This window comes from Symphalangus syndactylus, chromosome 19 (assembly GCF_028878055.3).
Source record: "Symphalangus syndactylus isolate Jambi chromosome 19, NHGRI_mSymSyn1-v2.1_pri, whole genome shotgun sequence".
Classification (NCBI taxonomy): domain Eukaryota; kingdom Metazoa; phylum Chordata; class Mammalia; order Primates; family Hylobatidae; genus Symphalangus; species Symphalangus syndactylus.
Window position 1 is genome coordinate 77,461,900 of NC_072434.2, and position 22,971 is coordinate 77,484,870.

The window sequence follows — 22,971 nt, forward strand, 5'->3', positions numbered from 1 at the left end:
ATCATATAAAAAATCAAATTTAAATTGAATTAAACATTCGGTTTCTCAGTCACACTGGCCACATCTGAGGTGCTCCGTGGCCTCGCGTGGCTGCTGCATTCACCAGTGCATCTGTAGGGTCTGCTACTCAATGTGAGGCTTGCAGAATGGCAGCACAGGCATCACCTGGGAGTGGGCCTTGCCCTGGTCCAAGGAGTCAAACTCTGGGGGATGGGCCCCGTGATCTGTTTTGGCAAGTTCTCATTTGGTTTTTAGGTCCCCTGCACTTTGAGAAGCACTGCTATAGATCACATGTGAGAGATGAGGGGCTAGGGCTTATTGACCAGTGGCAGCGTCTGAGCCAGTCATAAGGGACTCATGGCATTCCTGGCACTTTGTCTAAATTCTTGCCTTTCTTTCCCTGTTGTCCCTCTGTTTTCCTTTCAGTCAGATATTGCCTCTCCCCCACCCCTGCCCTTAGTTTCTTTGAGTCAGTGATAGCTGTGCTCTTGGCTGAGCTCTGCATTCCCCACCCCCAGTTTAAAAGCCCCCTGGCCCTGCAAGTGCCAAGTGAACAAGTCAGGCAGGCAGGACCACTCCTGTCAGGGGGAGTGGAGAGTGAGTACCTGTGAGCACCTTCCATCATGATCATTTTAATCACTGAGTAAAATGTCACCTTGGCCCACTGGCTCGAGTGGCTGTATCCACAATGTTGTCACCAAAGAATCCTGGAGTGTGGCAGTAAACAGCCATTAGGGTTAGACCAGCCAGACTTGGAAAAATGTGTGCACTTCTTCCTTGATTTATTTATTCATTAATTTGATCAATAGCGATTGAGCACCTACTGTATGCTAGGTGTCATTCTAAGTCTTGGGATACTGTGGTGAACGATACTGACCAACTCCCTGCTCTCATGGAGCTTACATTCTAGTGGAAGAGCTGAATACCAAAAATGTAAACAGACAAGCAATTTCAGATACTGATGAAGGCAAAAATAAAGAAACTAGGCAATGTGGTAGTTGGGGGCAGGAGTAGAAGGGTGATCAGGGAAGGTCTCTTCAAGGAGGTGAGATTTGAGAGCCCTGAACCGTCTGTGGGGTTCTTGTTATCTCAACAGAGTTTCATGTTGTCTTCTCTTACTTTACATTTTTGGTTGTGATTATAGAGTTTCTATGGAAATTGAGGCGATGAATAGTGAAAGATCATGAAAGAAAATTAGTTTTGAGGTCAGATAGCTTCTAGGCTGAAAGAGTGAGAAATTGCTAGTGTTAGACTCCAGGGATTGGCTAGCTCTACAAACTAATCTAATCTAACAGTCCTAAGGAAGAACTGAAGGTTGCTGACTGTGATGCCCAGAAATACACTTTGTGTCTTAGGATCATACCACATTTCTTCCTCTCTCTGAGACTCAAAATTATTCTCCAGGCAAGATAATCATTGCTTCTAATGATCTGTAAATAAAACAATTAGCTTTGAGTTAATTAAGTAAGAGGTAGGGGCTGACATACCCTGTTATTTTTTTTCGTTGTTGCTTTGGGGTTTGTGTGGTCCTTCTGTTTCAGTTTTATATTATTTTTTATTTAACTTATTTTTTTGAGGGAGAGGGACAGAGTCTTGCTGTGTTGCCCAGAGTAATCTGTGCTGGGATTACAGGTGTGAACCACTGTGCCTGGCCTTTTCCAGTTTTATAAATCAGGAACCTCATTTCTTTTTCTGAGACAAGGTTAGTCTCTGTCGCCCATGCTGGAGTGCAGTGGCATGCTCTTGGCTCACTGCATCCTCTGCCTCCTAGGCTGAAGTCATCCTCCACCTCAGCCTCCCAAAAAGCTGGGACTACAGGCATGTGCCACCACACCTGGCTCATTTTTGCATTTTTTGTAGAGATGGGGTTTTACCATGTTGCCCAGGGTGATCTTGAATTCATAAAATGAAACAATCTGCCTGCCTCAGCCTCTCAAAGTGTTGGGATTACAGGCATAAGCCACTGTGCCTGGCCAAGAACCTCATTTTCTTTATCTGCAAACTTAGGGGTTGGATTAGATATATTTTTGGGTTCTTTCCATTGCTCACATGCAATGAAGTATCCGAATCCATTTTTAAGAGTGCCCTTCACGTTCAGTACTTAGTCCATGGTTTAGGCACATGTAAGGCATGACCTCTGCCCTCAAGAAAAACAGACCAGGGGGCAATCAAAATCTAGGGGCAGGGAAGGGAGAGATCTGTGTGAGCAGTGGTAGTGGGGAGAGGTGTCCAAACGAAGGGGTTCTTGAGTGGGCTCTTGAAGGAGGAAATGGAAAAAGAAGGGAGAACATTCCAGGTAAGACAATGAGCTATGAAAAGGGGTCAGAGTCAGCCTCCCCTTGCTACCAGGTGAACATGCACAGTGTGAAGATGAGTCTGAGCTCACGATATGGGGGAAATGTACCACACGAATTAGTAATATTGTCTAGACTTATTCTTCATAATGTTGGGTGAACAGAGTACTTTCCAATGAACATGCATAGTGTGAAGATGAGACTGAGCTCATGATATGGGGGAAATATGCCACACGAATTAGTAATATTATCTAGACTTATTCTTCATAATGTTGGGTGAACAGAGTACTTTCCAAAAACACCTCAGAACTCTTCCAGTTTTAGACAAGATAGAGTAGACACACTTGTGTTTATTTTTCCTGCTAATTGCAGCCAAAAACCTTGGACGTTATTTATAATACAAGTATAAGAAGACCTGAAAAGTGAAGAGAAAAAGGCAGACTGGCTAGGAACCTAAGGACCTAAGGAACCACACAACAGACACAATTGAAAATCATTTGTCATGCCAAGAATCAGGAATACCTAAACCTGAGTGAGAAAAGGCCATCAGCAGATCTCAACAGCAAGGTGACTCAGATAGTGGAATTACAGGGCAAGGATTTGAAAACAGCCATCATAAAAATGCTTCATAAAATTACAGATACACATGAAGCAAATGAAAAATAGTCTCAGCAAAGAACTGGGAAGTTTCAGCAAAAACCTAGAAGATAGAAGAATCAAATGAAAATGTTAGAACTATAAAGTACAATAGCCAAGTAAAAAGTCACTGAATGGGCTCATCAGCAGAATAGAGATGACAGAAGAAAGAATTAGTGAACTTGAAGGTAGAACAATAGAAATTACCTGACAAAGAGCAGACTTAAAAAAAAGTAAAAGTAATGAACAAAATGCAAGTTTTTGGGACCTGTGGGACTATAACAAAAGATGTGACATTCATGTCATTGTAGTACCAGCAGAGGAGTGTGGGGCTGAAAAAGTGTTTGAAGAAGTAATGGCTGCATTTTTGTCATATTTGGCAAAAGACATAAACCTACATTTTCAGTGAACCCCAAGAGGATAAACTCAAATTCATGCCAAGACATACCATAGTCAAACTTCTGAAAATTAAAGTCTTGAAAGCAGTGAAAAGAAAGCAGCACCTTACCTATAGAGTGAAAACAATATGAGTGACAGCAGATGTCTCAGGAGAAACCATGAAGTCCAGAAGGAGGTGGTACAACATTTTCCAAGTGTTGAAACAACTGTTGACTCATGATGCTATCGGACATTCACAGATGAAGGAAAACTAAGAGAATTTGTCATAATAGGACTGCTCTAAAAGAATGGCCAAAGGAATTTCTCTTATCAGAAAGGAAATGGTTAAAGGAGACCTGGAACATCAGGAAGGAAGAAAGAACAATGGGGAGAGTAAAACCGTGAGTGAGTGTAGTGGGCCTTTCTTCCTCTGTTGAGTTTTGAAGAATTATGTTTGACAGTTGAGGCAAAACGATAACATTCTCTGATGTGTTAAAAAAAAAAAAATAGCTGAAAAAAAGAAAAGAAAGAACAGTACCTGAGAAAGAAAATAAAATCTCACTGATACAGTCTTTGGCACCTCCTATTACCTAGTAAAGCATCAGTAGAAGAAATTGGCGATGGAGTATTTTTATTCATCTATTCGGTAAATATTGAGCACCCACTGTATGTCAGGTACTGTTCTATCCACTGGAGTTTTAGCAGTGAGCAATAGACAGGGAGAACCAGACATTGTCTTATCAGTAACCCAGTCCTGCCATAACTCCCTCCCTCCCACTATAATGGCATTAATCCATTCATGAGGGCTGCCCCCATGACCTAATCACCTCTTAAAGGTCCCACCTCTATTCGCATGAGGGTTAAGTTTCCAACACATGAACTTTGGGGGACACAGTCAAATCATAGCAGGTGACTTATGGGTTCTTCAATAATTTGTTTTTCAGAACTCTAAGAGGTTATTACTGTTGTATCCCATTGAGTTTTATCACATTGTATCCCAATGAGCGTGTCATTGATTGATTTTGCTGCCTTCTAGTTAATGTCATAACATTGACAATGTTATCAACAACTTTAGATCTTTTTCAAGCTGGCAGCTTCATAGTATGACTAAGCCTCTTGTTTAGACCATGTGGTGCACATGTTCTTGGCAGCAGTGAGTGGATATTATCTGATCTTCCAGGCTGCTTGCATGCTACCTCACTGCCTTCTAACTTGTTTAATATGATCAGTTTCTGTATGCCCTGCTCAGTCTCCCCTTCCTGCTTCTTGATTGTTTAAATAAGAAGTTGAGGTGGTGATATCACAAGTTTGTCTTCCCATCTGGTTGGCCTAGGTACTGTGAGAGACAGTACTTGACTCATCTGCTGGGCACAGATGCAATACCAGATACCGGGTCTTGCGTATGTTCTGACTTCAACAACCCCAAACCTGAAAACGTGGATGGAACAGGCAGGGGAAGAAATGCCTCTTAGTATATAACTATGTGCAAGAAAGCAAAACAAAACCACATGCATTTCCTTGAAACTGTGTGAAGAGCCCCCAACGTTCCTAATAAGCAAGGGATGGGATCTGGAGGTCACAGGATGAATGAGATGTGGCCTCTGACCCCATGGTGCTCACAGTCTTATCTTCACTGTGCCCAGGATAAATTCTTACCAAGGGCCCTCCTACAGCCACTGGGCAGGTGCAAGGGTTCAGGTTCACTCAGCTTCCTTTCTTTCTCTCAAGGCTCCAGTGCAGAAAAAAAGAATGGTTGGGATTACTTTTTTCTTTCTGCAGTCTTCTTTATTTCTTTTTCCTGTTCCCAGCTCCCAGTTCCCTCTTCTAATTAGCTTCTCAGGAAAGACTTTCTGCAACCAAAATTCTGGCTGTTGAATAAAAAGTAGACTAGAATTTCACATAAGGCAAAGACTCCTGAGGTTGGCAGATGCTGTGGTCCTTGTTCTTGCATTTGAGAGTGTGCCTTCCTCATACAGGGAATATCATAAGTGAATACTGTAGAGAGTTTCACATCAACATCTTACTGCATAATTTTCAGAAATAATCTTAGGGAAATCAAAGGGAGTATCAAAATATTAATATTGGAGTGTTTGCATTCTGCTCATTAATTTTCAAATTAATTTTTAATTTGTAATTGATACAATAATTGTACATATTTATGGGGTACAGTGTGATGTTTCAGTGCATATATACATTGTATAATGATCAAATCAGGGTAATTTCCATATCTGTCACTTTAAATTATCATTTTTTGTGGTGATGACATTCAAAATCTTCTCTTCTAGCTATCTTGCAATATACACTACCTTGTTATTTACTCTGTAGTCACCGTACTGTGTAATAGAAGACCAGAGTAAATTCTCCAGCTGTGTATCAGTCCACTCTCACAGAGCCTGGCTGGAGGCAGAAGCTACTGCAATCACTGCTGAACTCAGAGTGGAAGAAAAGGGCCCCCGTGGTGCCCACCTCTATGTTGCCTCCTTTCTACCTCAGGTGGATTCCTTGATTGCAAACAACAGAAATGGACTTTGGCTAATTTAAGTGAAAACAGCGTCAAAAAGCCTTAGAGGCTTTGGAGCTGTCCCATGAAGCCAAAGGAAAAGCTGACTGTCCTCATTTCAAGTGGAGCCAGAGCTGCCCAGGATTGATGCAGCCAGGACCAGTAGAAATGGCATCAGCTTCTGGCACTTGCTGTGTGAACACACTCCTCTTGGGGTGCAGATCTCAGTCACTCCTCTTGGGGTACAGATCTCAGAGAAGTCGCCAGGGCCTGGCTTGCCCACTTGTTGGCTGGGGGCAAGTTTCCTAGACTGTACAGTCTCCTAAAGACAATCAGAGCACTCTTCCAAGAAGGATGAGCAGGTGCCAGGAACCAGAATTGACTAGGTCCGCTCTGCATCTCCTCCTTGGACATGAATTGGCACCTACTGTGTGCCAGGCCCCCTCTTCAGATACAACCACCCTGAACCTCAGAAGGCTTCCAGATGCACTCCCCGCTCTTACCGGGAACCTTGGCTCAGCCCCTTCTTCACGGTTCAATTGTCGAAATTACATCCAGGCATAAGCACCCCTGGAAGCCTTTCCTGCCCCTGACCCCCACACATGCCTCTGTTCCTGCCTGCCCCTCAGCCTCCTTTATTGTCCTTGTTCATGCCTGTCTTGTCCTGATCTGCGAGCTCTATGAGGTCAGGGTCTTACCTGTGGTGCTTCTCTATTTGCATCTCCGTGCCTGGGTCCTGCTTGCCCTTCCACCCCATCAGCATGTGTTGAGTGGATGGATATTATATGGGCCAAGCAGGAAGGCACCGTGATGGGAGCAGAGATGGCCCTTCCTTTACCCTGGGGCACTCTGGATGGTGTGGTAGTGAAGGAAAAATAACCAGATCATCGGGTAAAGCTCTGGTGAACTCTTTGTTGCTTTTCTTTGCTTTTGTAATGGTGTAAGTGATGGAGAACACACTGTGGTCAGGAGGCCTGAGTAACAGTCTATACGGAGGCACCCTCACGTATCTGGCTCTCCCACTTCTCCATCTTTCAAATGAGCACTTGATGTTTGTGGAGAGGCGAGTAGATGACTGAGCATCCCAGAATTCTGGGCGCTTCACTGGTGCTCTGCTGGCTGCCCTCCTGGGCCCCGCTGGCTCCCAGGCTCTCCTCCTCACTTCACTCCAACAGTTGAGTTCCTTCCATTCAGGACAGGTCATCCTCTGGGGTCCTGCCTGGTCCTGCGTGCCCATCATCCGTCCCGGTGTGTCTCGTCGGGCTCATGTCACAGCTCTCCCCATGGTTGGCTGAAATCTGTCTGGGCTCCAAACCCACTTTGACTTTTCGAGCTGTCACTTGGCAGAAACTGATGCTGGGACTCGGTGATACCTGTCCTGTTTCTGAGTGCTCCTGAAGAGCTGGGCCTCCTCCCTGGGTAACAAAACATACCTCACTCTCTCCCAGCCTTCCAGGCTTTTCTTTTAGAGAGTTACCTAGCACAAGATTGAAGAAGAGGAAAGGAGCTCTGAAGCCTGTTCTCTCACTTCTTCCCACAGGTCACCAAGGAAAACAGAAACCGCCTTCTGCCAGATATCGTGACGTGTGTGCAGAGCAGCAGGAAGTGAAGACACGTGCGTTCCTGCCCCGCCCCCCCCCGCCCCCCCCCCGGGAAGGAGTGCCCAGTTCAAGAGGAGCCTGATGGAGCCCTGCCTGTCGAGGCTGTATGCCTATGGGGTTATGGAACCTTGTGGGCTTTTCTAGAGAAAACTCAACAGCTGTTTTCCATAAAATGTTTAAAAGATCAAATTAGCCTTAATGCTGGATTGTCTGTACAAGATTAACAATCCATTGTGGCTTATTTATGCTTAAAGATTTCTTGTTTATTTCCTCTTGCAGTCATGCACATGATTTGGGTAAATTGTGAGATGAAAAATGGTTTTCAGAGTATTAGATGGAACTCGCCCCCGTTGAAGTTTATAAATGTGTTCAGGGGAAGGGGGAGGAAAGAGTTCACTGCCTAATCAGTTTTGCATGTTATGAAAATTAAATTCCTCTCCAGGTGCAGCTTCAGTCTCATGCAACTTAAAGTGATAACAGTTATTTGATTTTTAAAAAAATATTATTCCAAAAGAAAACCATTTTAGGTCATCTCCCCCAACTCTTACTGTTTGTTTGCCTACTGCTTAATAAATATAAAAATAAATCTGATGGTTACAGACAGGAGGCATTGTGTGGGAGGAATACACAACCTTTAGAAGTGTTGATAGCATCTGATATTCAGCCGACTAGATGGCAAGAGCTCAGGCCCATGGGTTTGCATAAGAGCACTGCTTTGCCTTAGTTTACTCGGGAGCAATTTTGAATCTTTCTATGCCTAGTTTCCTTTCCAGAAAAGCAGAGAGTGGCTGTCATCTCAAGAGAGTGATGTCACACCACAGAAGGCAACTGTCAACCACTCCGCACAACTGTGGAGTGCCCAGTGCCGGGGGCTGGGCTTATCAGGAATAATGGTGTAGCAGTGTGGAGTTCAGCCCATAACAGGGGTACTATAAAAATAAAGTAGGAAAGTAGAAAAGACCACTGAAACCCCAGAATTGATAGAGGATAAAAACTTCCCTCCAAGTGGCAGATGGTACTGGAGTGATAAACAGTTCAGTGTTTTTAGGTCATTTATGGTGAAGATCTATGAATTTCCAGGATTTTTTTTTAACAAATTAGCATTGGCTGCAAACCCACTGGCATAAGCAGCAGTGTGCCTTCTCTCTAACTGTGGACAAGTCGGGCGTGTGGCGGGTGAGGTGCCCTGGGCTGGGCACTGGGGCACAGTGAATGGGGCGGGAGGCGCTCACATCGAAACCAAAATGGCGCACAGCCCAGGACTGGTTCCTCCATCAGTGTCTCTTTCCTCAGCGCTTTTCTTCCAAGGTAACTTTGTGAAGCTTGACCTGGACTTGCCTAGCCTTACAGGGACCACAACAGGGAGGCCTAATAGATTATGAACTAATCCCTCAAAAAGGGCGACTTGCCCAGGAGGAGGAAGTGGACATCTCCTTCCACGGTCCCTGCCTGGCGGGGCTGTTTGGGGAGACTGAGTTCCGAGCTCAGGACGTCTGGCAGGCTGGCTGTGACTTCGAGCCACCATCACCAGGACACCGGTGTGGGCTGCATGCCTCAGTGGGCCAGGAGAGGCATGGCCTCTGAGATGGGTAGAGGCTTCCCACAAAGGCCTGGGAACCTGATCCTGGCCATAAATCTGAAAGTACCACAGCCCTCAGGAGAACCAAGAGATAGGGAGGCAGTGTGGGGAAATGTCATCAATGTGCACCCAGGCCTGGTGGAGCTGGTCAGCCCCAGCTGGAGTGAGACCCCATCAAGACGGAGCCTTTCCTGGCACCTCCGGGAGGCTGTTCTGCGTTTCCACCCTTCATGCATCTGAAGTACCAAGGGCCATGTTCCTTCTGGTGCTTGTCCTTTTGAGCTTGGTGTTTCAGCCGTGTCTGTTTTGTAGACTTTGACTTTGTCTTAAATGAGAAAGAAAGGTGGTGAAGGTTATTTCAAAGTTAAATAGCTAGTCTGAGGGGCTTATCACTGAAGCCAATTGTGCTTATGTGGGGTAGGCGTGTCACTGCCTACTTGAAAGTATCCACTTGTGTGGAACAGATTCAGGGTGGCCCCTCGCACTTGGGGCTGTGGGAGCTTCTGCACACTTTCCCTTTAATGGTGAAGAGACAAGCTTGGAGTGTTTAAGTGGTTCATTCAAGAGCACAGTGATAGTGGTGACAAAGGGGATTTGAACCCACGTCTACGTGGCTCCAAAGTTCACTCTTTCATCACTCCCTGCTGCGTCCTTCTTGAGGCTTTAGCATTTTTAGTGCATTTTGTGCCCCCAGACCTCAGAGTTGACATTAGCAGTGATAAAGTGCTGTGAATCCAAAGAATGTTTAGTGTCTCTTGTGGTGAGGTCCTGAAATGATTATTGTATTAGTCAAACAGAATGATCATGGAGCATGTATGCAGATGTCAGATGCAATCCCTGTCTTGTAAGGCAATGACATTTAATGAAGGATAAGATGAATTCACAGGTAACTAGAACTCGTGGCCAAATGCACACAGCCTGTAGCAACAGTGTCATGCTGAGATTTAAAGGAAGAAGAGGTGCCATGGCAGAACTCCACATGTGACCGTCCCCTCCCTGCACGCAGCCAGGATGAGAGGAGCAGAGCTGAGCGCCACCTCCCTGTCGGTGCCATGGCTGAGGTGAGGAGCTCTTGCCGGATGGTGGGGTGGGGGCGGCAGGGCAGATTGAAGTCAGGGATTCTTTTTTTTTTTATTATAATTTAGGTTTTAGGGTACATGTGCACAATGTGCAGGTTTGTTACATATGTATCCATGTGCCATGTTGATTTCCTGTACCCATTAACTTGTCATTTAGCATTAGGTATATCTCCTAATGCTGTCCCTCCCTCCTCCCCCCACCCCACAACAGTCCCCAGAGTGTGATGTTCCCCTTCCTGTGTCCATGAGTTCTCATTGTTCAATTCCCACCTATGAGTGAGAACATGCGGTGTTTGGTTTTTTGTCCTTGCGATAGTTTACTGAGAATGATGTTTTCCAATTTCATCCATGTCCCTACAAAGGACACGAACTCATCATTTTTTATGGCTGCATAGTATTCCATGGTGTATATGTGCCACATTTTCTTAATCCAGTCTATCGTTGTTGGACATTTGGGTTGGTTCCAACTCTTTGCTATTGTGAATAGTGCCGCAATAAACATACGTGTGCATGTGTCTTTATAGCAGCATGATTTATAGTCCTTTGGGTATATACTCAGTAATGGGATGGCTGGGTCAAATGGTATTTCTAGTTCTAGATCCCTGAGGAATCGCCACACTGACTTCCACAATGGTTGAACTAGTTTACACTCCCACCAACAGTGTAAAAGTGTTCCTATTTTTCCACATCCTCTCCAGCACCTGTTGTTTCCTGCTTTTTTAATGATGGCCATTCTAACTGGTGTGAGATAGTATCTCACTGTGGTTTTGATTTGCATTTCTCTGATGGCCAGTGATGATGAGCATTTCTTCATGTGTTTTTTGGCTGCATAAATGTCTTCTTTTGAGAAGTGTCTGTTCATGTCCTTTGCCCACTTTTTGATGGGGTTGTTTGTTTTTTTCTTATAAATTTGTTTGAGTTCATTGTAGATTCTGGATATTAGCCCTTTGTCAGATGAGTAGGTTGCAAAAATTTTCTCCCATTCTGTAGGTTGCCTGTTCACTCTGATGGTAGTTTCTTTTGCTGTGCAGAAGCTCTTTAGTTTAATTAGATCCCATTTGTCAATTTTGGCTTTTGTTGCCATTGCATTTGGTGTTTTAGACATGAAGTCCTTGCCCACGCCTATGTCCTGAATGGTATTGCCTAGGTTTTCTCGTAGGATTTTAATGGTTTTAGGTCTAACATTTAAGTCTTTAATCCATCTTGAATTAATTTTTGTATAAGGTGTAAGGAAGGGATCCAGTTTCAGCTTTCTACATATGGCTAGCCAGTTTTCCCAGCACCATTTATTAAATAGGGAATCCTTTCCCCATTTCTTGTTTTTGTCAGGTTTGTCAAAGATCAGATAGTTGTAGATATGCGGCATCATTTCTGAGGGCTCTGTTCTGTTCCATTGATCTATGTCTCTGTTGTGGTACCAGTACCATGCTGTTTTGGTTACTGTAGCCTTGTAGTATAGTTTGAAGTCAGGTAGCGTGATGCCTCCAGCTTTGTTCTTTCGGCTTAGGATTGACTTGGCGATGCGGGCTCTTTTTTGGTTCCATATGAACTTGAAAGTAGTTTTTTCCAATTCTGTGAAGAAAGTCATTGGTAGCTTGATGGGGATGGCATTGAATCTATAAATTACCTTGGGCAGTATGGCCATTTTCACGATATTGATTCTTCCAACCCATGAGCATGGAATGTTCTTCCATTTGTATCCTCTTTGATTTCATTGAGCAGTGGTTTGTAGTTCTCCTTGAAGAGGTCCTTCACATCCCTTGTAAGTTGGATTCCTAGGTATTTTATTCTGTTTGAAGCAATTGTGAATGGGAGTTCACTCATGATTTGGCTCTCTGTTTGTCTGTGATTGGTGTACAAGAATGCTTGTGATTTTTGTACATTGATTTTGTATCCTGAGACTTTGCTGAAGTTGCTAATCAGCTTAAGGAGATTTTGGGCTGAGACAATGGGGTTTTCTAGATATACAATCATGTCATCTGCAAACAGGGACAGTTTGACTTCCTCTTTTCCTAGTTGAATACCCTTTATTTCCTTCTCCTGCCTGATTGCTCTGGCCAGAACTTCCAGCACTATGTTGAATAGGGGCGGTGAGAGAGGGCATCCCTGTCTTCTGCCAGTTTTCAGAGGGAATGCTTCCAGTTTTTGCCCATTCAGTATGATATTGGCTGTGGGTTTGTCATAGATAGCTCTTATGACTTAAACTCCCACACAATAATAATGGGAGATTTTAACACCCCACTGTCAACATTAGACAGATCAACGAGACAGAAAGTTAACAAGGATATCCAGGAATTGAACTCAGCTCTACACAAAGTGGACCTAATAGACATCTACAGAACTCTCCACCCCAAATCAACAGAATATACATTTTTGTCAGCACCACACCACACCTATTCCAAAATTGACCACATAGTTGGAAGTAAAGCTCTCCTCAGCAAATGTAAAAGAACAGAAATTATAACAAACTGTCTCTCAGACCACAGTGCAATCAAACTAGAACTCAGGATTAAGAAACTCACTCAAAACCGCTCAACTCTACATGGAAACTGAACAACCTGCTCCTGAATGACTATTGGGTACATAATGAAATGAAGGCAGAAATAAAGATGTTCTTTGAAACCAATGAGAACAAAGACACAACATACCAGAATCTCTGGGACACATTCAAAGCAGTGTGTAGAGGGAAATTTATAGCACTAAATGCCCACAAGAGAAAGCAGGAAAGATCCAAAATCGACACCCTAACATCACAATTAAAAGAACTAGAAAAGCAAGAGCAAACACATTCAAAAGCTAGCAGAAGGCAAGAAATAACTAAAATCAGAGCAGAACTGAAGGAAATAGAGACACAAAAAACCCTTCAAAAAATTAATGAATCCAGGAGCTGGTTTTTTGAAAAGATCAACAAAATTGATAGACCGCTAGCAAGACTAATAAAGAAGAAAAGAGAGAAGAATCAAATAGATGCAATAAAAAATGAAAAAGGGGATATCACCACCAATCCCACAGAAATACAGTCTACCAGCAGAGAATACTACAAACACCTCTATGCAAATAAACTAGAAAATCTAGAAGAAATGGATAAATTCCTCGACAAATACACCCTCCCAAGATTAAATCAGGAAGAAGTTGAATCTCTGAATAGACCAATAACAGGTTCTGAAATTGTGGCAATAATCAATAGCTTACCAACCAAAAAGAGTCCAGGACCTGATGGATTCACAGCTGAATTCTACCAGAGGTACAAGGAGGAACTGCTACCATTCCTTCTAAAACTATTCCAATCGATAGAAAAAGAGAGAATCCTCCCTAACACATTTTATGAAGCCAGCATCGTCCTGATACCAAAGCCTGGCAGAGACGTAACCAAAAAAGAGAATTTCAGACCAATATGCTTGATGAACATTGATGCAAAAATCCTCAATAAAATACTGGCAAACTGAATCCAGCAGCACATCAAAAAGCTTATCCACCACGATCAAGTGGGCTTCATCCCTGGGATGCAAGGCTGGTTCAACATACGCAAATCAATAAATGTAATCCAGCATATAAACAGAACCAAAGACAAAAACCACATGATTATCTCAATAGATGCAGAAAAGGCCTTTGACAAAATTCAACAACCCTTCATGCTAAAAACTCTCAATAAATTAGGTATTGATGGGACGTATCTCAAAATAATAAGAGCTATCTATGAAGTCAGGGATTCTCTTACACCTGAGTTTGGAATGCCTCCTATTCAAACAAAGCAAAATATCTAACAGATGGCTGGATATGAGTCTCAAGGAGGAGTTCACTTTGGAAAGCACAGAATTAATGCGTATTGCTTGTATGAAGAATCTCAGCTAGAATAACAAGGTCGGATGGGAGGACTCAGGACTGATTTGAAGAATGATTTACTAAATCGTTCTTTCCTTTTCCTCCTTAGCAGATCATACCGCCAGCTGCTTAACACATAATAGTTTAAAAAATTGTTTCTTCTTACCTCTGAGTGAGGGTAAGCACATGCAGGGAGATGGGTGAGTCTTTTAAATGGATAGAGTGTCATCTCTGATGATCAACCTCGACAGGGAGAGATCCTAGTAAAGCTGCAAGTTCAGGCACTCAGTTCCCAGCTCTCCAATTATCAAGTGAGTGGGAACACTGGTGGGCTGGAAAATGTGGAACAGACCTGCTCGTCTTCTTTTCCTGCCAATTTCCGTATTCATAGAAGGTTGTGTCTGTGTATTGCACCTGTGTGTGTGCTGATGGCAGATGCTTGTGTAGCATAGTGACTTGGGACAAAACAGCATGGTGGATGAGGCTGGAGGCGGGTGGGCTAAGTAAACAGGCATTGCATTGCACATTTTGTGGGCAAAGAAGTTGAAGAATCGCATGATTTTAACAAACTACTTGCCAGATGATTTCAACACACTGCAAAATTTAGAATCAATAATGCCAAATTAGTCACATGATTTATATAAAACCAAGTGCTATGGTTTTTATATTATCTTTAGAGGAGAAACCATTTTGATCTGTGTCCAAATAACTCTTTTTTTTTTTTGAGACGGAGTCTCACTCTGTCGCTTGAGCTGGAGTGCAGTGGTGCGATCTCGGCTCACTGTAACCTCTGCTTCCTGGGTTCCAGCGATTCTCCCGCCTCAACCTCCTGAGTAGCTGGGATTACAGGCACCCGCCACTACGCCCAGCTAATTTTTTGTATTTTTAGTAGAGACGGGGTTTCACCATGTTGGCCAAGCTGGTCTTGAACTCCTGACCTCGTGATTTGCCTGCCTCGGCTTCCAAAAGTGCTAAGATTACAGGTGTGAGCCACTGCACCCAGCGCCCAAATAACTCTTGAACTGGAAAATAACTCTTTAGCTATATACTGGCAGAACACTTGAACAACTCTAGCAAGAAATGTCAGTTTAGGAATGCCTCCTCTAAATGGGGGCTTAGAATATAACATTTTGCAGAAGTCCTTTCTGATACATAGCTGACTAGATGAAGGACCAGATTAACAAGTTCATGAGTTGTAAATATAAAAGTTGTGTATCACAATAAAAAAGAAAAAGAAGTATGGTTGTACTGTTGATGGCTGGTCAAACAGCCCCCAAGAATCCTGGGGTGACTCCAATACTGCCACCTTTCCTCTGTGGGTGCAGTCGCCTGCGGATGTGAGTGTGTGTGCATCTGTGCCTCAGTATGTGCACTCAAGATGCCCGCTCTCATAGACAGTGCAGAGCGTCACTGCATTCCTATCTGATTAATGTGGCTTTAGTGTTGTAGATACACTGTGTCACTTTCATCCTCCCTCCTCCCGACAAAAGATGCCACGAGAACCCGCGAACTGTGATAAGCAGTGAACAGAATAACCGTTGAAGAAGCACCTCATGAACCTCCCCAGAGAAACGGGATGGAGGAGCACCTAGGGTGCTCTTGCCCTCTGGCCTGCACTGCCATTTCCTTCCAGCCTGGGTTTCTAGCTCTTTGGGGAGATTCTCCGTTTTGTGGAATGCTTTCTGTGTTTTCTACTTCTGGATGCCTAAGGAGTAGCCAGTCATACTCCTGGCTGACCACTGCCAGGCACCGTGGTTTTCCTCACTGACCTCAAGGAGTCACCCCCCCGTGGGGAGGCTGCACTCACAGCTCCAGGCCTGCCGTTTAGCCCTTGGGGCTTGGCTGTAAAGTTGCCCAAGAGGATTACAGGAGCTGCCAGCCAAGTTTAATTTGGCCACCTTAGAGAGCTGCAGCAAGGCCCTATCAGCTTCCCATTAGACAAACAACCGCATTTAAATTAAATAAAGTTTGCACCTCTAGGGAGAGCTGACCTGAAAATAAGAGCCTTCTGTCTATGATTATAGAGTACACTTGCTTTTATTAATTGCTGATTCTTAGTTTACAAAAAAAAAATTAGAAAAGCATTACCATTTACTTTCCAAGGGGCAAGAGATTCTCTACAATACCCTTCCCCCAACCCTCTCCTCAAATTTCCAAATCCTAAATACTTCTTTGAAGAAATTTGTGTGACTGTTTAAAATTGAGTATTTCCTTGTAACTACTGTCTTTTGAAAAGGGATGGTTCACCAGGCCAGTGATACTCTATGGACTGCATTTTGGGACCTCTACTCCAGCAAGGATACAGGTTCCTGGGGGTCTTGAAGATGGGAAAAGTTGTCTCAGAATGTACCCAAATGTCGTTCTTACCATAAAAGATATACTTGTAGAAATGAGACGCTGCAATATAACTCAAAACACTGGACGCAGTTTATAGTTTGTAACTATAAACATTTTAATTTCAAAAACAAAGGTGTGTGCGATGTTGTGTGCACAGTAAGGGTTGCGGGGCTTGGAGAACAAGCACGCGTCCCTGTGAAGCCCGCAGGGTGCTGGCAGCCCACAAATCGCTTGGACTACAGTGAGGAGCATTGCGTGACTCCGAGGTGGATTTCCATGCACCGAATGGACTCAGTTTCTAAACTCACATCGTAACGTATCCTGGCTTTTCACAGAATACTGGAGACATGACTGCATGCATGATCACGGTTCTTGTTGTGAAGCTGCCACCATGTTATGCTTAACAGCTGCATAAATATTGTAAAGAAATAGGGTTTTCTGGACACTTAGATTTAACCTTAATGCATCTGATCAGACGTGCTGCTGTTCATTTCTTTTTCATGGTAACAGTAATGTATAAAGTGCCAATGATGTAACATGCAGTTGTCTTATTTTCATCAGGGCATTTGTTTCATGGCTCTGTTGTTTTAAGATAGTAAATGGCTTTTGTTTGAGATTTCAGATTCTGGAACATGTGTGGTGCTGTCCGTGGTGTGCGGCTCTGGGCAGCACTGTGCCTGGCGGGGGAGGTGTGGTGTGGCTTCTTTGTTGCTTTTTTTTGTTTCCCCATCATGTGAGGTTTTTTTTGTTGTTGTTTGATATATATATATATATTTTTTTTTTCAAAAACCTGAGGTAAGTTCTGTGTTCTGAAACAGCTCTCCTTTTCCACAGGAGGAGTCCTCATGGATCGCAGTATTGGTTGGTTGTGATTTGGGGAGCACGAGGGAGAGCAATGCAGGTGGGAGCTGTTGGGGAGCCGGCCTCCCCGCCCAGCCGCACGCCCGTCACTGCTCGTCTGACACACTTTGCTGCGAGGCCGTGTCGTCTAGGCCCATGTCCTCCTGGCTTGCTCTCCTGCAGACAACCCCGAGAGTCTCCGCCACAGCTTCAGCCAGACGTCGGTCACGAAGCTGCCCCTGCTCAGTGGCATCAGTGGGCTCACATGGCTCGGAGAGGTGCTTCCAAAGAGGAGAGAAACAGTGAACAGCTCAGCAAATGTTCACTACCCACTTCTAACTGGCATCACCCCCACCTGTGCTGTGGGAGTTAAAGGCTAGCGCTGCCATATCCTTGAGGTCAGGTTCTAAAGTCACGTCAAATGATAGAGGGCCAGCACAGTGGCCTCTGAGGACAGGACGGGCAACTGAAGCCGCATCTGAGACACAGGGGCTCTGCACGTGGGCCTTTCTGGATGACTGTGCTGGAAAGAGCGGCCCTAGGGGGAAGGGGCATTTGGGCGCCTGGCTTTCCAGCTGTAGTCAGCGTCACTTCATGCACACTTAGCCCCTGTCATGAATGCTAAGTTCTAGCAGGCTTGACCCCAGTAGAACACAGAGGCCATTGTATTCTGGGGGCATGTGGTCCCAACGACAATTGTCCATTTTGGAGAGCAGGAAGGAGAATTTGACAGAATCCCAGAACTACACCCATAGACTGTGACTTTAACACAGATTGGGGCATGGAGAAGGGTGATACTTTGTACATTTTTATTGAGGAAATAAAGGGAGGGGAAATGTATTCTTTTAGTTATCTAACTAAGGTCAAACTCCTGAAGTAACCAGCTCTTTCCTCTTGGCCAGGACAGCCTGAGGGTTCCAGGAAAGCCCATAAATCTCCCCCTCCATGAAAGATGGCGCCCACGGCTGCAATCCTGTGGCTCCTTGTAGGGCGGCTGGCCCAGCCTCGGCTTCCCCTGGCAGGAAGGTACTTCCCTGGAGAGCTGTTTCCCATGAAGGAGAAGGGAGGGCGACACTACGAATGTTCAGGTGCGGCCACCTGTCTCTACCTGCAAATAACCTCAGCCAGAACCAGAGGGTAAGCCGCGGTGCAGCCCCCTTTCTCCACCTGCAAATAACCACACCCAGAACCAGAGGCCAAGCCACTGCAACTCTGGTGCTTGATGGAAAGCATGAGCCATGGTCAGGAAAACCTGAACACTCAAAAGGAGCGGGGGAGCTCTTCAAATCTGACCCATTTTTGCCTTGACACCGTCAATTTTCCCTGTCTACCAGGCCACATAGGAGCACTGCTGGGTATTTATTTACTTTTTTCTCACTGATGAAGCTCAAGTATTCATTTCATCTCAGCTGTTTTGGGATTCTGGACAAGTAACGGCTTATTTGGGTGAAGTCCTTAAAACTCTCCTTGTCTAGTATTTAAATACTTAAAAGCAGTGGGCCATCTCAGCAGCTTTAAAGTTAAATCTATTGGCTGAGAAGAAATGATACTCTAACTCCAGCATTGACAGCTGCCCTTTCCTCTCCCTCAGGCCAGAATCATGTGAGAAGAGTCCCGCTGTGGGAACGGGTGGAGGGCATTCTCTCTCATGCCCCAGTGTAGGGCAGATGGCCACAGTTCTGCAGAACCTCTGTATCCGGTGACTCCTTTCACTGCCTGCCTGGGCATTATCATTTACAGGATGTGTGCTCTGTATATTGTCTGCTTCCAAGAGCAGCTAAGCCACTTCGTGTCTAAGCACTGTCCTTTGTCACTCTGGGAGCCCCATAGAGAAGGGGATGGGGGTTCTGCAGGCAGAAGGGTGGGAACGCAAGGCAGGTGCCACGCTCAGGCCAGGAGCCCGTGCCACCACCCCAGCCCGTCCTGGTGAGCCCTGCCCAGCTCCTTACCCGAGTGGCCTGGCTGGCAGCCCTGGCTGAGGGGCCCATCATGATGTTGACGCTGCTGGATGACTGGGTGTCACTGGTATTGCCCCCCTCTGCAGCAGAGAGTCCGGAAATGACGAGCGCGCTGGAAAAGCTCCTCTTGCCGAAGAGGAAGCTCAGGGTGGAGCTGGTGGAGGAGCCCAGGCTAGACCTGATGAGCGCCTCGGCCCGCTCGCGGACGCTTAGGTGGCCGGTGGTAGTGACGGGCGGGGGCTGAGAGTGCAGGGACGTGACCGAGGTGTGCAAGGAGAGCCGGCTGCCCGAGAGCCTCTGGGCTAGCTCGTGCACTGAGGTGGACGTCTGGAGGAATGGTTGGCGGCTCTCTAAGATGGGGCCAGATGAGCTCAGCATGGGTGGCCTTTGGCTTAGCGCTGAGTGTGCCTGCACGGACTGGCTCCTGCCTTTCCTCCTGCCTTTAAAAGAAAGCAGAACAGAGTTGTAGCGGGTGGTCATGAACATCGATACCTGTGTGGTGCAGCAGGTGGCCTGCTCTTCCTGGGCCCAAGGACGCCTCCTCAGTGCACCACCTGCAAGGCTGGGACAAGAGCTGGAAGCCTGACCACTGCCTCACCCACTCCCTCCCGCCAAGTCAAGTCCAGGTCCTGAGAACCAAAGGGCCAACTGCAGGGCACCCAAGAGTGGGGGCTGGGGTTGGGGGTACAGTGTGAGAAGCTGCAGCCAGGGTGACAGATCTGCCCAGTTTGCGAGGACATTCCTGGTTCTAGCACTGAAAAGTCACACATCCCTGAAAGCTGCTGGGTTCAGGCGAACCAGGACGACGCCACCAGCAGAACTTGCGCTCATAAAGTAAACCCAAATGTGATCCTGGCTCAGGACCTTGGCTCCTATGCTCATCCGACCAGCAGTGATAAAGGAAAACGTGCAGGGTTCTGTCATTTTTATTTGCCATGAAAAAGGAAGAAAGGGGAGGACAGCTGAAAGCCCATGCTGTGGCCTCTTCCAGAACAGCTCTCCCTTACAGGCCCACAACTACTGGCCAAGCCCAGGCCCTGGTTCCCGTGCTCTTCTCACCCCGCCCCTTTGCCCACCACCTTGCCCCTTAGGGGCCTTGACACCCCAGCCACCCCAGCCTTTGCTGAAACTTGTCTAGACGAGGCCATTTTTGACAAAAGGGACTGGACTACCCCCAAAGATGTGGTTGTGTGCATGCTGCTGGAAGCAGGATAACTTCATGGGGTCTTCTGTGTGTGATGGCCCTGAGCAGCATGGGGTTCAGCTTTGCAGTCTAAGCAGTCTGAGGAACCAGGTGCTGGCTAGGACACCGGGTTGCTTAACTTCAGCATCCATGATCACTAGGGGCTAATCGCAAAATAGCATTTTGATGGGAGCAGCTAGTGACGTCACAGTTCTACGAATGGCCTCATGGGCATGTCTCCTGTAGCTGCTACAATTAGACATTAAATCAAGACAAACAGTGGGCGGAGGCATGAGTATCAGAAAGGACGTCCTATGCATTGCCTTGTGTTCCACCTCACCCCAAATGCCCATTATTCATTATGCATCTGGTGATTCTGAAGCGGGTGTGGCTGCCTCCAGGAGAACCCAAGAACTGACACATCACGTGAGAGGCAATTCCTTAGGGATACACGTTACAAAGGGGATTCCAGGGTTCCTTCCAGCCCCACCCCACCCCACCCCACTGTGGCCTAGGCTGAAGGGGCCTTTCTGCCTCCTGTTGACCACAGTGCCAGTTTGGATGCTGTGATGGTCGAGTGCCCATTTGCAGAGGGCACTGGTGCTCCCATCTCACTTTCTCCTGCCCGTGTGTTGACAGTATGCAGTGCCTGCCCCACAGTGCTGTGAGCTTCCACAGGATGGGGCTGCCCTCCCTGGGATGAGTGTGCTCAGCCCCTAGCATGGGGCCCACCCGTCTCTGCCACAGTAGGGGTGCATCCGGGCCGGCCTGAAAGGTCCCAGCTGAGTAGTTAAATATATTCCTCTTACAGAGAAAAAGGAGAGGAGCAAAGGGACCCTGACGAATCAGAGTGAAAAACAAGGAGGGCGATTCGTTAGTTTATTCAGCGTCTGGCAAGGCTGGATGTCTGTTTGTGATTTCTATCGTAAAGCTCATCACTGTCCAAAAATACTCCACATTCATCCACAAGTCAGTGATTGTGATGCTCAGTAGAAGACCACCCATACTTGGGGAAATTCCTAGAGAATTCCAGGAACAAGGGGACAAATAACCCACTGTGTGTCAAAGGGAAGTGGCCTGCTGTAGTCTGTGCAAGACAAGGACTCTCCCGCCACCCGATTTCATTGCTTCAGATTTTCTCATTGTTCTTTTTTTTTAAATTAATTTTGCAAATGGAACAGCACTAAGGAAGCAAACCATGCTAAATGCATTTGTGCTACTCAAGATTATTTTACAATTCAACTTATTTTGCAAATTACTCTATTATCAAGTTATGAATGTTTCTAGGGAAAACCTTTTTAGAACCTGAATGGAAATACCTTACATATAAATCACCCTCCTTGGTTTATCATGGCACTTAATTCCTTGGTCTTTGATGTTATCTGAAAAGTGGTGGTGTAGCTCCCTCCTAATACGAGAACACGGCCTCCCTCTCCAGTCTGGGATTCGGATTAGTTATGAATTCCGAACTGCCCACCGCTAAGTAGGTCACCAGCCTCCACTGCTAGGCCAACTCCCCTTCCAGCTGTGACATATGCTTTTTACCCCAGCAAGACGACTGCAGGTTGCCAGGCCCTAGATGAGGCTGGCATAGTGAGCGCCTGGCAGCTGGGTGCAAAGTGCTGTGTGCACCAGCAGCAGCAGATGCACAGCGTGCCTGGCCTGGGGAGAGGCGTTCTGCCTGTGGGGTCTCAGGCAGGAGGGACCCCAGTCCGCTCAGCCTCTAGCAAGGGCTCAGGATTGGGATACCTGGCCAGAATTGAGGCAAAGACCAACGAAGGGTAGGGGCAGTTGGGTCCCCAGTTATGTGAGTTGAGTTTTGGTGACTTGGTGAGTAAAACAAGACCCTTGTTAGAATTTGTTTCAAATTTGCCCTTCAAAACTGCTCACTCGGCCGGGCACGGTGGCTCACGCCTGTAATCCCAGCACTTTGGGAGGCCGAGGTGGGCGGATCACGAGGTCAGGAGATCAAGACCATCTTGGCTAACACAGTGAAACCCCATCTCTACTAAAAATACAAAAAATTAGCCAGGCGTGGTGGCAGGCACCTGTAGTCCCAGCTACTCAGGAGGCTGAGGCAAGAGAATGGCGTGAACCCGGGAGGCGGAGCTTGCAGTGAGCCGAGATAGCGCCACTGCAGTCTGGCCTGGGCGAAAGAGTGAGACTCCGTCTCAGAAAAAAAGCAAAACAAAACTGCTCACTCTTTGCTACGTGGCTAAGGGTCTCTGTCATGCCCTTCCCAGAGAGGCAGGTCCTCCACTCTGACAGGCCCCCAACCACTTCTCCAATGGCACTCAGCATGCTGTGTTGTCACTGTCTGATGCACGGTCCTCTCCACTATGTGCCCTTTCTGCAGCAAAGGACCCCTGTATCACTTCTACAAGCTCAGCACCCAGCACATTAACATGTAAATAAAGGATACACAGGACAAACCTGCAAAACTGACCAGATGCCAAAACCCTGATTAGAAATCTAGTGAGTCTCAGAAAGTTCGGGGTGGGTACAGTGTTTCTTAAACTTGGCCATTAGAAGCATTTCAAAAAATTAATATCTTGACTAGAGGCTGAGACCCATAGGCAAGCACCTGTAGATGGGCCCAAGGGGCTGCCACTGCAGACCGGAGGGCAAGCTAAAGGTTAGGAAAATAGGAAGGTGATTCCTCCATTGTTCCAGGGTCAAGTCCAAAGATCTGGGATCAGGAATGTCCTCCCCATAGCTGGAGACTGGCCTCTAATGCCCCTGCACTGGCCAAGCAGGTCTCTGG

At 46.1% G+C, this 22,971-nt stretch overlaps 2 protein-coding genes across 7 annotated transcripts in view; one reads left to right on the forward strand and one right to left on the reverse strand.

Annotated features, from left to right (window-relative positions):
- NTPCR (nucleoside-triphosphatase, cancer-related) overlaps window positions 1–17,906 on the forward strand; it is a 38,643-nt gene extending 20,737 nt beyond the window's left edge. For 2 of the 4 annotated variants that reach the window (XR_010114827.1, XR_010114828.1), the window contains exons 5-6: window positions 7,349–10,049; window positions 17,061–17,906. Coding sequence is in view for 2 of the 4 variants with exons in the window: in XM_055234940.2 (XP_055090915.1) it covers window positions 7,349–7,417 (69 nt within the window). In the remaining 2 variants the exon portion in view is untranslated. Of the gene's footprint in view, window positions 1–7,348 lie in introns of all 4 variants that reach the window. The other 2 variants (XM_055234940.2, XM_055234941.2) reach the window with 2 other exon arrangements.
- PCNX2 (pecanex 2) overlaps window positions 16,317–22,971 on the reverse strand; it is a 352,029-nt gene continuing 345,374 nt past the window's right edge. For all 3 annotated transcript variants that reach the window (XM_063614016.1, XM_055234937.2, XM_063614015.1), the window contains exons 33-34: window positions 19,016–19,464; window positions 16,317–17,347 (exon numbers count right to left, since the gene is read on the reverse strand). In XM_063614016.1, coding sequence (XP_063470086.1) covers window positions 17,174–17,347; window positions 19,016–19,464 — 623 coding nt within the window. In that variant the 3' untranslated portion in view covers window positions 16,317–17,173. The remainder of the gene's footprint in view (window positions 17,348–19,015; window positions 19,465–22,971) is intronic.